We start from the raw sequence: 18742 nt of genomic DNA, 5'->3' as shown, positions 1-18742 counted from the left end.
CTATATTGTCTATAAAACAAAAGTACTAATACCAATTTATTAACATTGCAGTTGTGATTTAAACTTTAATAACATAATAGAGAGTTAAGAAGGAATATTCACATAAATTCCATAGTAGTACAATTATACTGTACTTTGTACTAAATGAATGAAACACATTATTCATAAAGAAAGTGATATCCGAAAGAAATAGATTGAGTATGACATAAGTTGGAATTGATATTGATGGTAACTTTAGTCTTATAAAAGTAATCAATAAATTAATTAAAACAATATTATAGTACAAAGCAAAGTTACATAGGTACTGTAAATGTTTTAACTGTAACTAATATTACATAACACAACTCTTATCGCATTATGATTTTAAGTTTATACTGGTGCACAACTTCCTATCATCAGAATATTAAATTATTTTCTCGAAATCTGCTGAAGCTATAGAACTGACGTTTTATAAACACATGGGCACACTTCTTTTGTTTATTGATGTAACAGTAGTTGCTTTGTTAATTCATTTCCTTACAAACATTTTCCATGCGAATGTTTTCAAAATTTGTAATCACTATCTTCAGTAATACGTATTTACGATATATTAAATTTACGAAAACATTGTTTCAGTACCTGTAAGGCTACTAAATAAACATATCTGAAAATTTCACTTTTCTGTAAAAAAGTTGAGAAAATATTCTTTTTGAATAAAAGGGAAGCTTGTGAAAAATGAGCATTAAAATTAAAACTTACATTCTTATAATGCACTTATACTTCTCAGACGAATCTAAAACGTAACATGGGTACAGTTTTAATAAGTTCTCTTCCCGTTATCCATTGAATCAGTGCTGGTCATCCCTGTATATATCTCGACCAAGCGGCATATAGTATACTACCTCTTTCGTCTGTATCTTTCCTTTCCGCTGTAAAGCGCTCAGGCTCTCCTGAGCTCTAAAGAGTGCGCTTGCGCCTATGGGCATCAGTTGACATGACTGCTCTATGCTCTTATTCAACCATTGTTTCTTTATCGCCATAGACTGATTATACTGTTCATTCACTGATGGTGAATTAGGTACTTCAATAGCTATTGTATATAGACTCAATTTCCACTTTGTTTTCCTTATTTCTCTGTTTATTTAATTCTCATTTTCATTCTCACAGTATTAGTTTACCTCTTCCCTTCTCCGTCTCTTTGTTTATTTCTTCCTTTCATTCTCCCGCTATTTATTTTTCCTGTCTTCCTTTCTCCTACTCTTTGTTTATTCTTTCCTCTTTTTTCCTATATTTCTCCCTCTTTGTTTTTTCTTTCCTCTCTTTCCCTCTCCCTCTCTTTTTCCCTTTTATTTCTCTCTCTCTCTGTTTATTCTTTCCTCTCTTTCCTTCTCTATTTCTTCCTTTGTTTCTTCATCTCTTTGTTCTTTTGTTTCTCTCATTCCCTTTCTTCTTATATACCCTTTATTTCTCTCTATTTGTTTATTGTTTCCTTTCTGTTTCTTCCTTTGTTTCTCCCTCTTTTTTATTCTTTTCCCTCTTGTTTCCTTTTTTGTTTATTTCTTCCTTTATTTCTCCCTCTGTCAATTTATTTCGTCCTATCTTTCTTTGTCTGTTTACTTTTTTCTCTATTTCTCTTCCACATTTTTATTTCTTCTCGTCTTTCTTTCATTTTCTACACATTTTCCCTGTCTTTCCTCCTTTTTAATTTTTTCCTTTCTGTCTCTATACCCATTTTTCCTGTCTTTCCTCCATTTTAATTTTTTTCCTCTATATCTCTATATTCATTTTCCCTGCCTTTCCCCCTTTTTAATTTTTCTCTCTCTATATGTACACCCATTTTCCCTGTATTTCTTTCTTTTTCCCTCTCTTTGTTTCTTTTTTTTCTTTCTCCTTTGACACCTTCCTTTTTCCATATCTCACTGTTTTCCCTTACATTACTCTTTTTCTTTTTTATTTATTCGTTTATAATCCTATATTAATTATTCATATTAATATATTATATAGGCATTTATAATTCACTAAAATGTAATTCACTAAAATGTAAACAATTCTTCACATTTTGTTATTAATTATTACACTTTTGTACCGAGTTCACCAGCAGACAGCAAACTAAAAGCATAATATACTATATTAATCTTCTTGTTGCTTCATCTTGTGCACATACTCTCGAATGTACTTAACAGTGTCCACCATGCCAGATGACATAGCTGAGTCTACCAAATATTGAGGTAGCCAACCTTTCAAATTAATGTTCGACAGGAACTCGAAATTACAGCGATCCGTCTTCCCAGGAATGGGCCGAAATACCCAGCAGTTGGGTCCGTTTTCAGCTCTGAAAACAAAATATCTCAAATCACTAAAAAAAAAAAAATTGATAGTTTTATTTCCCCAAATTTACACCATTATCCGTATGAATGAAAGGTCAAATTAGGCTTACGAATGTTAACGCAAAACAATAAATTGATTAGGAATATCCCTTGCCCCTAAATTTCTTTAACTATTTTCTTACTAGCTCTCTAGGCAGTGTCAAACACTTTCAAACTACTCTATCATCTTGATATCGAAAGAGCAGGCGATTATCTTCAGATTTTACCGTATACGACTTAGTGTTAAAATTTCATCATGTATAAACAAAGACAAATATGAAAAGCACGCATGAGATGTAACAACTTCAAGCTATGTCCTCATAGAGAATGTTTGAATGTCAGTAATATAGGTCTATAAGACCTGAAAAATAAGGATATCAAAGAACTTTACAAGAATATAGGCCTATACTATGACATGAAGAACATTGAAAGAGAAAGCCTAAGTAGTAGAAAATAAAAAAATTTAAAGAAGATGGCAATATCTCTATAGACCTACACAAGAGATAAATGGACATTAAATCGAATGGACAGATAAATTTCAAATGAACAAAGACAATACACACTTTAGATGTAACAAGTTAAGTGTTGCTGCTACTGGTAGTGCTGTTATAGGTATCCTACAGACAAAACTCAGCTCGAACTTCTCGCGCCGCGCATGCTATACCCCTCTTACCCCCCTGCAGCAGGCTTGAGAGCATGCTCGGAACGGGAGCATACGTCATCTGCGCGAGATAGTCACGCCCGCTGGTTTCTGCGCACTGAGTTTTGTTTGTTGGATGCCTATACTACTGCATTGCATTTAGGGCTACTGCATCTGTACTACTGTTGCTGCTTGTGTTAGTGCTATTACTACTATACCTACTGCATATATGTGCTACTGTTAGTTCTATTACTATTATATCTACTGCATCTGTACTACCATTGCTGCTACTGTTAGTGCTATTACTATTATGCCTATTGCATCTGTACTATTGTTGCTGCTACTCTTAGTGCTATTACTATTATGCCTACTGCATCTGTACTACTGTTGCTGCTACTGTTATTGCTATTACTATTATGCCTACTCCATCTGTAATACTATTGTTGTTACTGTTAGTGTTATTACTATTACATCTACTCTATCAATGTACGACTGTTGCTGTTACCGTCAGTGCTATTACTATTACACCTACTGCATCCATGTACGACTGTTGCTGTTACTGTCAGTGTCATTACTATTACACCTACTGCATCTATGTACGACTGTTGCTGTTATTGTCAGTGGTATTGCTATTATACCTACTGCATCTATGTACGACTATTGCTGCTACTGTCAGTGCCATTACTATTACACCTACTGCATTTATGTACGACTGTTGCTGTTACTGTCAGTGCTATTACTATTACACCTACTGCATCTATGTACGACTGTTGCTGTTATTGTCAGTGGCATTGCTATTATACCTACTCCATCTATATACGACTGTTGATGCTACTGTCAGTGTCATTACTATTACACCTACTGCATCTATGTACGACTGTTGCTGCTACTGTCAGTGTCATTACTATTACACCTACTGCATCTATGTACGACTGTTGCTGCTACTGTCAGTGCCATTACTATTACACCTACTGCATCTATGTACGACTGTTGATGCTACCGTCAGTGCTATTACTATTACACCTACTGCATCTATGTACGACTGTTGCTGTTATTGTCAGTGGCATTGCTATTATACCTACTCCATCTATGTACGATTGTTGCTGTTACTGTCAGTGCCATTACTATTACACCTACTGCATCTATGTACGACTGTTGCTGTTATTGTCAGTGGCATTGCTATTATACCTATTCCATCTATGTACGACTATTGCTGCTACTGTCAGTGCCATTACTATTACACCTACTGCATCTATGTACGACTGTTGCTGTTATTGTCAGTGGCATTGCTATTATACCTACTCCATCTATGTACGACTGTTGCAGCTACTGTCATTTGTCATTACTATTACACCTACTGCATCTATGTACGACTGTTGCTGTTATTGTCAGTGGCATTGCTATTATACCTACTCCATCTATGTACGACTGTTGCTGCTACTGTCAGTGTCATTACTATTATGCCTACTGCAACTATGTACGACTGTTGCTGTTATTGTCAGTGGCATTGCTATTATACCTACTCCATCTATGTACGACTATTGCTACTACTGTCAGTGCCATTACTATTACACCTACTGCATCTATGTACGACTGTTGCTGTTATTGTCAGTGGCATTGCTATTATACCTACTCCATCTATGTACGACTGTTGCTGCTACTGTAATTTGTCATTACTATTACACCTACTGCATCTATGTACGACTGTTGGTGTTATTGTCAGTGGCATTGCTATTATAACTACTCCATCTATGTACGACTATTGCTGCTACTGTCAGTGCCATTACTATTACACCTACTTCATCTATGTACGACTGTTGCTGTTATTGTCAGTGGCATTGCTATTATACCTACTCCATCTATGTACGACTGTTGCTGCTACTGTTATTTGTCATTACTATTACACCTACTGCATCTATGTACGACTGTTGCTGTTATTGTCAGTGGCATTGCTATTATACCTATTCCATCTATGTACGACTGTTGCTGCTACTGTCATTTGTCATTACTATTACACCTACTGCATCTATGTACGACTGTTGCTGTTATTGTCAGTGGCATTGTTATTATACCTACTCCATCTATGTACGACTATTGCTGCTACTGTCAGTGCCATTACTATTACACCTACTGCATCTATGTACGACTGTTGCTGTTATTGTCAGTGGCATTGCTATTATACCTACTCCATCTATGTACGACTGTTGCTGCTACTATCATTTGTCATTACTATTACACCTACTGCATCTATGTACGACTGTTGCTGTTATTGTCAGTGGCATTGCTATTATACCTACTCCATCTATGTACGACTGTTGCTGCTACTATCATTTGTCATTACTATTACACCTACTGCATCTATGTACGACTGTTGCTGTTATTGTCAGTGGCATTGCTATTATACCTACTCCATCTATGTACGACTGTTGCTGCTACTGTCAGTGTCATTACTATTACACCTACTGCAACTATGTACGACTGTTGCTGTTATTGTCAGTGGCATTGCTATCACATCTGCATCTATGTACGACTATTGCTGCTACTGTCAGTGCCATTACTATTACACCTACTGCATATGTGTACGACTGTTGATGCTATTACTATTACACCTAAATATTATGTAAGTGTGAGTGTGTAATGAATATTTAATTACTGTGTATAGTTTCATATGTTGTTCTTCTACTTCCCTACATTCTCTTTGTATTTTCTATGTTGCCACTTCTTTACGTTCATTGCAAGTGTTTAATACTGCGAAAGTTTTTGGAAATAAGTTCTAAGTACTCAAGTGTTTCTAAGTGTTGTAATTGGTTAAGTCGGTTAAGATTTGTGTAAGCGGTGCAAGTGTCGCATGTTTAGTACTTTATTCAGCTTACAAGCAAACATTCTTATGAGAGTAGAAAAAGAAAGTTAATTTTTTTCTTTTACCGTGTTAATGTCAAAAGTTGTGCTTATACAAATTTTGGCCACTCAACCGCAATTACGAGGGCCGTAAAAAATAAGTTCGCCAGTGGATGTTAACAGAAAGAAAACACAATTTCATTGGAAAAATTTATTGGTACAGACACAGCAATTGTTGAGCTATTTTTCAACATATTCGCCTCCGGAATTGAGACATTCGTCATATCATGGGATCGACAGAGAGGTGCAAACGGCTGTCAAACGCTGGTTCTGATCCCAGGGGGCTGACTTCTACGACACAAAATACAAAAATTGATCCCATGGTATGACAAATGTCTCAATTCCAGGGGGAGATATGTTGACAAATAGCGCAAAAATTGCTGTATCTGTTTCAATTTAATCTTTCCGGGCAATTAGGCTGTTGTGCTTTTTTCTGTAAATGAGGGCCCAGGGAAATCACTTTCTGGACGGCCTCGTCATTGCGGTCGAGTGGCCAAAATTTGTATAAGCACTTATTTGACATTATTAAGATGATGGAAGAAAAATAATAACTTTTTTATCTGCCTCCATCAGAATGTTTGCTTGTTAGTGCTAAAGGTGATTCAATGTGTTCTAAGTTTATTTGTGCTGTTTTGTGTTGTGAGTCATTTTCATTTTGTGATTTTGTATTTTTGTTGTTGTTTTGTATTTGTATTCTTGGTTGTAATTTAATTATTGTTTTGAATTTTGTTATTTGTTTTGTATTGGGATGTAATTTTGTGTTTTGTTTTATATTTACATTTTGTTGCATTCTTTTTTGTTTTGTCTTTTTTGTTTAAATTGTGTTTCTTTCATTTTGTATTATACTACCATTACCATCTGCCCATTTGTAATGGAATAATTGACTCACTAATTCACTCACTCATACACTGGCTCGTTCGCTTGCTCTGCGATATTTGCTCATTTTGAAGAGTCAGCTTAAAATTAACATTCATGTTCACACGACTCTAACTTGATGCAACATTTGTTGGCACTTTGCCGTTGTGTGGAACAAGACAGGCCGATTTTATGTCAGCATAACGTATTCTGCGTTTGAAATTGGTGTTATTTTTCATTCTATATTAAGCTGGATACCCTCAAGCACCTGATATATTTCCTCAGAGGTGGCGCTGCAGGATGTTCAGTGGAGACGCCGGAAGAAATGTATGCACCATCCTTCATTCCAAGACGCCTTATGTTTACGAAGTCTCGTCCAGAAAGTAGACCGCTCGCAATGCCTACTGCCTGGTAGTGCACTTCGGTGTGTTCATCTACTTTCTGAAAAGAAAATTCACAATTAGGTCCATAGTCAACTTATACTGATAATTCTAAACTCATTTTTGCCACACACACACACACACACACACACACACACACACACACACACACACACACACACACACACACACACACACACGTTACGTTCGAAAGTTGTCGAAGACTAGTCAGTGAAGAACGCCATACTGTATTCCAACCAGAAGAAAGTCTCGGGGGAATGAGACGCAGCAGGGTAATGCTGTGAATGAATGTTAATGTCATAAGATGTCATAAGATCACACACGTGGGTACACGCATCTCCATTGGCTAACTCTCAAAGCACAAACAGTAACACTGATACACACCTAGTTACAAAATTAGATCACGGTTAATCTCCTGGTCTTTTAATCCCTCCATACAGCAAATAACATATGCAGGAGAGCGCATGTATTTTAAACTGACGTTATAACGGTAATATTATCTATCTACTTCGCTCCAATAGATGACGCAATAGTAAGCACATTCCTTTCACGATTAATCTCCTGGTTGGAGGACAGTAGTAGAATTTGCCTTAATGAATGTTTATAGTAGAGAATCATGTCACTACTCTATACATTAGAGTTGGGGTGTTATGCGGCTGAAAGTGTTACCTCAAGTTCACTTCACTACTGTTGCTGTTCATCACTATAGTTTCACGTCGTCATAGATGTTGATCTTCACATGTTAACGTCATTATTGTTTTCATTGTCACAGGTAAAATATTAGTGCTGTCATCGCAAGTGACTTCCACAGTTACACGTCAGGGCATTTGTTCACTATAGGTTCACTTCACTATTGCTGCTGTTGATCACTATAGATTCACTTCGTCATTGATGTTGATCTTCATAGGTTAACTTGTATCTCTGAGACAGATGTTAGTTGACAGTATATGTAACCTTGTAAATATTAAACAATATTGGATATATTGTAATTTCATTTTATTTATAATAAAAAGGAACTGTTTTCTGGACAGTCCTCGGATAATGAAAATAAAATTGATATGTGTAACCACTTACCTCTATCACTCGAGATTCGATAACTGATGGGTTCCATTTCGGAATATTCTCTGCATTCCGACAAATTACATTCAACAATTCTTTTGGCGGATAGTCAATTTCACTCTGAAAAATGATATGCAATTGCAATATAAGCCTCACATATTTCCTTTATCTAAAAGCGAGTTGATTCTCCTGGTAAAGTGGTAATGTAATGAATCAGCGCGCGTTTAAGCCCAGATGAATGTGGGATTTTCATCACTGAAGATGAGTTTAATAACTTCCAGAACGGCCTCAGAATCTGCTAAACTCCCTTTAAATTTAAAAACGGATCTTAAGGTACGTTTTCCTCGGTGCGACTGTTCCGATTATCGTTCAACGATTTTTGTTGAACGATGTAACGTTGAACGACAATCGTTGGTTACCATTTTGCTCGGAGCGTCTACGATTTATTGATTTTTCACTAGTCGCGTGTTTTCATTCGCAATCTCATCGTTCTAGAGCAGCCGTGGCGAAAATGTGATTGTGCGCCGAGCCACTGTGTAACCTGCAACATGCATAGCACCTATGGAGTGAGGCGGACACCCGAAGGGGAAGTGAAGCAACTGTCTGACTTATTAACGGATTTTCATTTTCTTTACGTCAAGCACTCAAATATAATTTTATACAGTACAAGGCTACAAACTAATGTTTACTACGTGTAACGAAGAAAGAAATGAATAAGAAAACATAGGACACATTATCACAATCTAAAATTAACTGTCTTCAAAATGTCTCTGCGGCAAAGTTTCAAAATCAGGAATTATGTCACTTACTGCCAGTCGTAGTTCGTCACGAAGGTATTTGTCTGTCAGTCGTGATCTAAATTTGGTTTTTACTATTTTCATTGTTGAAAATAATTTTTCACAAACGTAAGTTGTAGCGAACATGACTTCAACTGAGCAAGCGAAAGAACGAAGCTCTGGATATTTATTTTTGGCAAAGATTTGAAAAGTTCACCAATTGTCAAGTCCTTACATATAACTTTCATTTAACATCACGTTGTAAATCTGTAACTTTCAATTGAAGATCTTACCGTATTATTCGTACATCTGCTGAAAAAAGATCGACGTACAGAGGTATTAATAATAATAATAATAATAATAATAATAATAATAATAATAATAATAATAATAATAATATAATAATAATACAACATTTTAATATTTCATGAGTAGCATGTAGTATAATGCCGTTTTATGTTACACAACCGTTTTCCTCGTAATACTTTTGAACAAATCATAAATTTAATATTCTCATCATATTGACAGCAAAAAAATGCGTCCTCCCATCCTACTTTGAAACTTTCGTTTTTGTAGAGGTAGGCCTACATGGTTTCGAGAGAGACATTGCGACGATACGCCACTCGCAAGTCAGAGACAAATACAAAAGGAACGGAGTTTGACTCCAGTGAGTGAGAGGATGGGGGGGGTTGGAGAAGGTAGGAAGCAAGAGAAATGGATAGCTATCATTGCGAGCCACAATGTGCTCGTGAGCCACATTTTCGCCACGGCTGTTCTAGAGGAAGATTGTGTTTAACAGAATGAGTTTAATGAGTAGACGTGAAAGATTACTTACATGCCTTTGATTGAGGAGATGGAAGACGACGAAATACTTCTCCATACGTATGGGATGAAAAGAGCTCAAAAATACCATCTGCTTGAGCTCAATAATGAAGAGAGACTGTATCAAAATTTAAATAACTTAATAACTTAATTTTCCAACTTTATTGACAAACTCAGCCCATATATTATCCTTGACCCTTTGATCCTTGTGGGACGCATGTGACAGCTGCCACAGTGAGGGATGATTCGCCTCTTCCTCGAGAGGAATTTCATCATCCGCGTCAGAAAACGAAGGAGCCATGATAAACGTCTTTCTCACAATAAACGTTAGCGACTGACGATTATATTCAACCTTTTCCCGAACGGCTATTCAAGACGTACGATCGTCGTTAACGACTCTAGCGGCAGTCGCTCGAAGGAAAATAGCTCCATATGAAATACAAAGAAATAGTGCTCAACGATTATCGTTGCACGATCATCGTTGAACGATCATCGTGATAGTCGCACCGAGGAAAACGTACCTTTCACCGGAGGTAAAAGGTGGCCAGAGCTTGATGCCAACGACATCATCTTCTATTTACGTGATCCAGAATAAAATAGCTCTACCGGCATGTCTCAATTGCATGTACATAAACAATTAATCTTTATAGTCTACTTATTTTTTTATATTGACAAGCATTTTGCAGAAATCTCTGGGAGGGTGATTGTAGCTACTCCAAACCAGAACGGTAGACCAGGACTTTATATAGTTTGGTTTCATACTGAATTTGTATTTTCCCCTGTTCTGCTTTACATTACACGCACACACGCCGCTACACTCGCGACGCGTAATTAGCACGACGCCAGGTCTCTCCTAAGGCAACACTGAAGAAGTGTTTAATAACGGACATATATCTCTAGGGGGATCCCAAATTCACGACAAAAGACCAGTATTTTGTGTCTCAACTAAAAAAAATATGATCCCGCGCTATAGCCGCATAGGCTGAGACATGAAATGAGTACTGGTTCGATTCTTCATGAGAAGAAATTTTCTCATGGAATTTCGTTTAGTCTGTAAGAGCTGTGCCCACCCAACATCGTGATGAATTTGGTGAGCTACAATGAGTAGTGAAATCCGATTTCGAAAGCCAGCTATGAAGGCTGGGGGGATCATTGTGCTAACTTCATGTTACCTCATACTGGTTGGATGATCGTTCACCTCTGCTGAGACGTATGGATTTGAGACCAGCAGTTCGCTGGTTTGCTTTGGCGTTCTTGATTTACGAAATAAAATAGGGGTGCCATTTATTGCCAGCTTTTCATGATAAGTATTATGTAGCAGACTAATAATGATAATAATAATAATAATAATAATAATAATAATAATAATAATAATAATAATAATAATAATAATAATAATAATCTCCGTACTGGGAAGAATATTATATGAGAATGTCATGAAATATTATGTTACTGTCAATGACGTTATACTTTCTACTTTTTATAATAAAATGAAATGTCATTAGGATAAAATAACACTAACTACAGTTTCCATTTCAGTTCTATCCTCTGCAAGGAATGCAGATCGCATGCCGCTAGTTTCCTGAAATTTAAGGTGAGTGAACTCGTATCATTGTATTTCAAAATATACGCTTGCTTTATTGTAGAGTTCTCGCCTACTGTCAGTGTTTGAGTAAAGTCATAACATCACTTAAAGCCATAACCTGAACACCTGTTCCTCGATCCTTGGTGTGTAACTCTCCACCTCACAAAGCTCAGATATATCATACGATCAGGTGTTACTTTTTTACAAGCTAGGTCTATTTATTAATATCTTATTTAATAGTATAAGGTTTCGAGCGTTGAATCCATGATAATTGTTAAGGATTAACATTAAGAAAAAGTTCTGTAGTTTGAGCTTCATGACGTTATTATTTATATCACAGTTGCATTAAATTGTTATACGTACAGATAATTTGAATATCTTTCCGACACCAGGAAGATGTTTGCTGTAGACGGTAATACCGTCGGCTGTCGTTTTCTCGACTCTCCAGTTGTCTGTAGAATTTAGGATAGTCCAAGATAAATCCAAATTTTCTCGTCCTTTCTGTGCATAATGCTGGGACTAAAGTAAAACGAAAACAGTATTAGTAAAAACTACTACAGTTCAAGATATATTAGGTTGTCTCAAAAGTTCTTTCCTATAGGCCTAACTATAATTCGGTCAATTGATATGGAGCTAATCGTCACTATTTAGACATAGGCTAGTCTAAATTGGTAAGAATGTGACAGGCTATAGCCTTAGAAACACCAAGACATGCTGACAATTCACTGCTACTGCCAAGTGGATGTTCTTCCAGTTTTGTCGATATAGCCTTATACTTTATAAAAGGTAGGCCTAGTTTTCCTTAGCGAAGTTTATCTTCAATGCTGATGTACCGCCATGCAGAAATTCTGCATCATCGTATGATGAAGGATGAGTGGAACGGAGAAAAATTCTCTCCGGCACCGGGATTTGAACCCGGGTTTTCAGCTCTACATGCTGACGCTCTATCCCAGCTATGAGGACTATCAGCAAAGTAGGGAGGGAACGTTCCTACTCACCCCACATTCGTTTGATTGACAGGCGATGGGTAACGCAGTTGTTTTGCTAAGTCAAGTGCAGTGGTGGATTCGACACACCTTGTGCATCAGTAATTTCTCCGCTCTTATTTCTTGTTTCAAAATCTTTACAGTATTTTGTTTATAGGAAGTACACGTATCATACAATAATTATGACGGCCACCTACTTTCATTAGGCAAATTGTATATTTTTCAATTGTATAACTATTCTTTTATCATGTCACAAAAAATTCTTGAACTGCCTTGTGATCGACATGATAAAGGATTTCTTTTTTAAAAACAATAAAGAAAAAAGCAAACCTCCATTATCATTTAACTGCACAATATATTAAAAGATACAATGTTCAACATAATAAATTGTTTCTTTTTAAAACCAATAAAGTAACTAAGCTCAATTGTCATTTAACTTGAAAACATATTAAACACAATATAATGATCAACAAAATCAATTGTTTCTTTTTATAAATACTAAAGAAAGCAAAACTAAGCTCCACAGTTATTTAACTTTAAAACATATTAAACAAAATATATTAGATATGAATGAAACGAAATACTACTGTAGGCCTATACTGCTGGTTTTCATTTTTTTTTTTTGCTGATTGCCCTCGAAATTTCTTGTTATTAACTAAAAAGGATATATTTGGCTCTAAAATAGAACAACTCAACCGTAATACTGAAACTAAATGCATGTCTGTGATCCTAGACCTGGAGATACTTTTGGTCATATTCATTTTGCAAAGAAAAACAGCTCACAACAGTAAGTTGAGCCAAACATAGATACCATACGCATTGCAAATGTGCGCATATTAGGGAATTGCTCCTCTGGTAGGTATTTAAGGAAAGCTAATCCATTTTTTCCTAAACACTTTAGTCGTGTGCTCTTTTGCATCTCTATAGTGGCTCTGATGCTTGGGTAACATCAAATATAAATGGATTATTGAACAGACACATCTCCATGTCCATTGCAACAGTTCAACAGTTCATAGCATAAATACACGTCAAAAAAATGATTTTCATACTCCATCGGCAAGTCTATCGTGTTATCAAAAAGGGGTTCGTTATATGGCAGTAAAAATTTTTAATAGCCTCCCTATCGATATAAAAAATGAAACTCAAAACATTAAATTATTTAGGGCCAAATTAAAGAAGTACCTAATTTCTCACGCTTTCTATTCTGTAGGTGAATTCATGACATTCAATAACACGTCATGAAATTTATACTAAAACTTTGTGTTGTACTAGTAGACTATATTGTAAATCTCGTCTATATATATTTCATCTAGACTGTGACTATAAATTAAGATTTTATAATAGTATTAAGTTTTTTGACTTGTTCCATATTCTAGCTGTAAGCATGTATGAATACCATGGAATGTTAATAAATACAATACAATACAATACAATACAATACAATACAATACTTCTGAAAATCTTTCTTGGAAAGAGAAAGCATCAAGTAGGCCTAATATGCACTCAAAGTTTTAAATAAGTTCAGTTCCAGATACTTAATAAAATAATAAGTATCTAAATCCTGAAAATACCATATAAACATATCTTGTTTTGTATCTTTTCACAAATATTACGAAAATAGCTTTTAAAATTGTAAATAAATACTTATAAGATCACCGAAGTCCGCTTTATGCTTCCGATCAAAGTGGCGTTTAATATTGAAGCGTTTTATATGCGCAATTTTAAACCTTACATATTAAGCAACAGACTTTCTTCTTTTTGTAAGTAACAAAAAATTCTTTCTGCCACTCTTCCTGAAACTGACGTCCCGAGATCGAAGCCATACCCGCCACTGAATGAAGCGTGTCTAGAGAAGCACCAGGCGGAGGAGAGGGTCGGTGGAGTGAGGTAAGGCGGCTTTGAGTGCAGTGGCCCTTCGGAGCCATTTTTCCCCATGGTTGCTCTATCCACTAAGCCACACCGGATTCCCATCCCAATATCGGATTGAATCCTCTCAGTTTAAGTTCCACCTCTTGGGTTCCCTCTAGTGGCCTACCCTCATGGACTGCGTCATAGATGTATGGTATTTTTTTTATTTAACAACACGTTACCAAAAACATGACAACTTGTATTTTACATTTAAACAACATTTTGAGAACACACTGGTCGTCTGCCAAGATGATTGAGTAGTCAGGGTATGAAACACTTACTGTCCATTCGAGTGTTTATGCCACAAGGTCGTAGGAACGGGGGAAATCGTGTGGCAGTTACTTAATTAAAGGATCCCTTTTTTAATTATTTAAACAATTGTATAATATTACGTAGACTTCCAATTGCGGACAACAAATATTTTCAGGAAAGAGTCTAACAGTCCAGTCAATAGACTTTACAGAAGGACGAGCAGAAACGGGTAGGGGAAACCGGGATGCGACATAACCACTCGGACGGACGGACGGATAGTACCTGTAAGACATATATCTCGTTAACAACATTATGCTCTAGATCAGGCGTTCTCAACCTGGTGCTCGCGAGCATCATGGTGCTCTTTCAATGACATTTAGTGCTCTCGTCGTGAAATAAAAAAAGTGCTCGTGAGCACGAACACCCCTGAGGTTCATTTTTCAATTCAGACTTTGTTATATAAGCCAGAACAAATAGTGTTACCATCCATTCATTATAATATCTTAGTGACCTGATAGACCTTCCCGCATTTCACGGTACGTAACTCCTTGTGGACTAAATCAGAAAAATCAATATTATTCAACAGAATAATACAGCTCCTTGTGCAGAGCTTCAATTGATAATTTCCAGTTCTCCTTAGCTCTGAAATATTTTATGTTTAAAAGGAGACATTCATAGCCTTTGGAAAGCAGAAGATACAAAAAGAATCCAAATATTGCGGGATGTTTCTCTTAAATGTCTGATTATGTTCGGGACAACTTACCTATGAGAAAAAACTTTCTCACTTATGAAATGCCTCAAGAACAAGGCACGATCACGATTGACTAATTCGCATCTGCAGGATTGTTACGTGTAACTACAAGCGACTTCTCCTTGGATATTACTGAAATTCTGAGTAACATTCAAGTTTAGGGATGTCATTATCCTGGTGAGTGTTTTAAAAATTAATTTATTTGTTCATTCATTTATTTTATTTATATATTCATATAGTCCTACTAAACCTATTTGATTTCATGGTGCTCACTCACTTACTATTACATGTGGGCGGTGCTCACAGTCTTTAAAAGGTTAAGAACACCTGCTCTAGATGGAATTTCACCTATGATACTTACTAGTTCCTTGGCAACATTACTTTCCCTTAATGATGCATACAGCACGACCGGCAATAAGCATACAATTTCTCTTCTTATGGTAATTATGAAACATGGTAGTTTGAAATATATTTAAATTTTAAGTTATTCCAACATAAATGAGAGAAAACTTACCGTGCTGGAAACAGGCTTCTCGTTACCAGCTTCTCGATCCTTCGAGAGGAGATTTTTTAAAAAATTCATTTTTATGTTGGCTTAGTTCCAATTGAATTCTGCTGCTTCCACTAACAGAAGGTGCATTTCCCTGGGGAATAAGAACACATACAGATATGGAACTCTTGTCGTTTAATTCGGAGTTACTGTGTACACTGGAGAACAAGATCCAAATTTCGGTGATTCTGATTTCGCAACTGATGGAAATCTGCACAATAGATGCAAACGTCTGACGTATCAAGTTAGGACACTTCAAAGAAGTGTTATTAAACATTTCTCATTTTATGCTGCAATTAAAGTAATCACTATGCTGAATAAAGTTTTGTCAAATTATCCACGATCAAATTCACAGACCCCTTTCTTTTGCAAAGTCAAACAATTTCCTTTGCCGAAGTTCTCTTCCTGCTCTAACTTCAAATGCAGTGATATGAAATTTAAGATGTCAGGATAAAGGTATCCAAAATAAAAATAGGCTATATCGGAAGGTATTTGTTATACATTTATGATTTGCGCATTCTATAAAATGAAAAGCGAAACATCACTGGATAGATCATACTTATAGAAAGATAGTCAATTTATTTCAAAATTGTAAATAAGAAAACAAAAAATGTACGCGATTTTGTATGTGCTCTTGGGGTCTCATGCGACCCCATGGTAGTAGAAGGATTAATTGCATGCTCCAGCTGGTGGCCTAGGCCGAGCTCCGTAAAAAATTCGACACCGTAGGACAAGGTTGCATTCATGTTATGTCTAGCCGAGTTAAAAATGTGTTACGGCATTTTAGAACGCAATATGGATGTGAACCTCCAACATGGAAGAGCATCCAGATACTGGTACCCTAAATTGTCGGAATAAAAGTCACCGCAGACCTAAAGTAGAGTATAGGTTAGTAATAATCTGATATGAGTAATATTGTGATAGTTCTTTTTGAGAATTTATTACAATTTTACTAAGTGAGAGGAAGATCGGTTTTTTGCGTCGGCGTGTTAAGGGAATGTTCGTTGACAAATTGCTGCACAAAACCGGTCCTTCTCTCGATCATTAAAATTTTAATAAATTCTCAAAAAAAAACTATCACAATATCACTCGTATCACAATATTAGCAATCTTTACCCTATTCAAAATAAAAAAATACTTACTGTAATCTTCAGTTTGCTATCCCAGAACGGATGCTTTCCGTATTGGAGGTTCACTTTCCCGTTGCGTCCTTCCTACAACGGCGCAAAACAGCCGTAACAGACTTTAACTCGGCTAACCACAACAAGTTTGCAACTTTGTCCTGCAGTGTCGAAATTGTTTACTGAACTCATCCAAGATCACCAGCTGGAGCATGCATTGGATGAAACATTGAGAAATCCTTCTGTGATGGAACAAACTGGAAGTGTAAATAAACACTTTCTGAGGTATAACTTTTGTGTTTTGGATAACTGTCTTTATCCGGACAATAGTGGATCCATTTATTTTTATTGTTTTCTTTACAGGATACCTATTCACCCTATATAGGTGATAAACTTTGTGACACGATCCAGATTTAGACAAATTAAAGTTAATACAATCTACCAGTATTGCTTTTCCTACAATCAGTAAATAGTTCTCTTGCAGTACTCTATTTTAAATGAAGATAAAACTCGGATGCTTGCGTGTATCCTGCAGTTATTTTAAAACATAATTAAAAATTCACTCAGTAGGCCTATTTGTTACATTTTATGGAAAGTGATGTGAATGTAAACTTCAAACTGTATGTTCTTGACAATATCATTTGCAGTAATAACTGTTCTCTGACATTAAAACTATTATTATTATTATTATTATTATTATTATTATTATTATTATTATTATTATTATTATTATTATTATTATTATTATTATTATTATAGAATGTAATGGCCTTGAAGATTGTTTTCTACCTCATCTCAGTCCTCAATCATAAGCTTACTGATGCTACCTTAACAGATCTGAGATCCTGTCCACTAACTGTATGATGTATTATAAAAGAATCTGCTAGCACGAATGCTACTTCTTGCTCTCTACCTAACAACTATAGTTACATTAATTCTTCAAAATTAGTTATATAAATCTCCATAAACCCTAAATATTGGTCTTAAGAAATTCCCAATTAGAGATATAATTCTCTAGATAACAAATAATTTCTCTCTAATAATAATGTTAGATAGATACCGTCTAGATAATGTTTCACTTAGCTCTCTGTCTTATTTAAAAGAATTTACAGAGGAAATCATTACCAGTTTGAATAATAACAGGTCACACTTATTCCACAGGTTTAATGTAGCCTATGCATAATATTTAGGTACGTTCATTAGGAACAAAATATAATCCTTTTACTTATCTGTCTACAACAGGCATGGGCATAAGAGAAGGGAGGTAAATATGATCGAATTCACTCCTTCCACAATATTTCGGACGTAGGTGCTGTGTTTACATCAAAGAGTAACTACTGTACATGGACTTGGCTCCTCTTCCGTTTAGGGATGTACAAAACTAATGTGAAATGCCATTACGTTAAACAATTTAAATCAGTCACATCAGTAGCGGCTGATTGGCTGAGGCAAGTGAGGTCGGGACTCAGTCACTTGGCTTAACTGAAATCAAATTTTGTGTTTTTATATAATGTATTAGTTATTTGAATGAATCGCTGTAGAAGCATTTGAAAACTTTGTGACGTATATAGACCTGTTTTGCAATAAAATTTTTTCCTGAGGCCAGGATCGCTCATGTCGGTTCTGGCTACTGCATTTCGTATGTTTTCGCGGGCTTTGAGGTTGCGTTTGAAACGTTGTAGCTGAGGCACAATTCGTCTGGCCTCATGGCCTGGTCAGCTTTCACTCCTCCCATCCATGGACCGGCCTCAAGGGTAGAGTGTGGTGGCAATAGCACTGGTGATTTGTCTTCC

General features: G+C 36.0%; 1 protein-coding gene across 4 annotated transcripts in view; it reads right to left on the bottom strand.

The window, feature by feature from the left end:
• Positions 1 to 1332: 1332 nt before the first annotated feature.
• LOC138701556 (steroidogenic acute regulatory protein, mitochondrial-like) overlaps positions 1333 to 18742 on the bottom strand; it is a 29750-nt gene continuing 12340 nt past the window's right edge. For 2 of the 4 annotated variants that reach the window (XM_069828590.1, XM_069828575.1), the window contains 5 exons: positions 15793 to 15922; positions 11745 to 11900; positions 8214 to 8318; positions 7007 to 7179; positions 1333 to 2311 (listed from right to left, as the gene is read on the bottom strand). In XM_069828590.1, coding sequence (XP_069684691.1) covers positions 2110 to 2311; positions 7007 to 7179; positions 8214 to 8318; positions 11745 to 11900; positions 15793 to 15861 — 705 coding nt within the window. In that variant the 5' untranslated portion in view covers positions 15862 to 15922 and the 3' untranslated portion in view covers positions 1333 to 2109. Of the gene's footprint in view, positions 2312 to 7006; positions 7180 to 8213; positions 8319 to 11744; positions 11901 to 15792; positions 15923 to 16970; positions 17127 to 18742 lie in introns of those variants that run through there. The other 2 variants (XM_069828583.1, XM_069828599.1) reach the window with 2 other exon arrangements.

Source organism: Periplaneta americana, chromosome 1 (assembly GCF_040183065.1).
Source record: "Periplaneta americana isolate PAMFEO1 chromosome 1, P.americana_PAMFEO1_priV1, whole genome shotgun sequence".
Lineage (NCBI taxonomy): Eukaryota > Metazoa > Arthropoda > Insecta > Blattodea > Blattidae > Periplaneta > Periplaneta americana.
The sequence above is the reverse complement of the archived record's forward strand: the minus strand, read 5'-3'. Positions and strand labels throughout refer to the sequence as shown.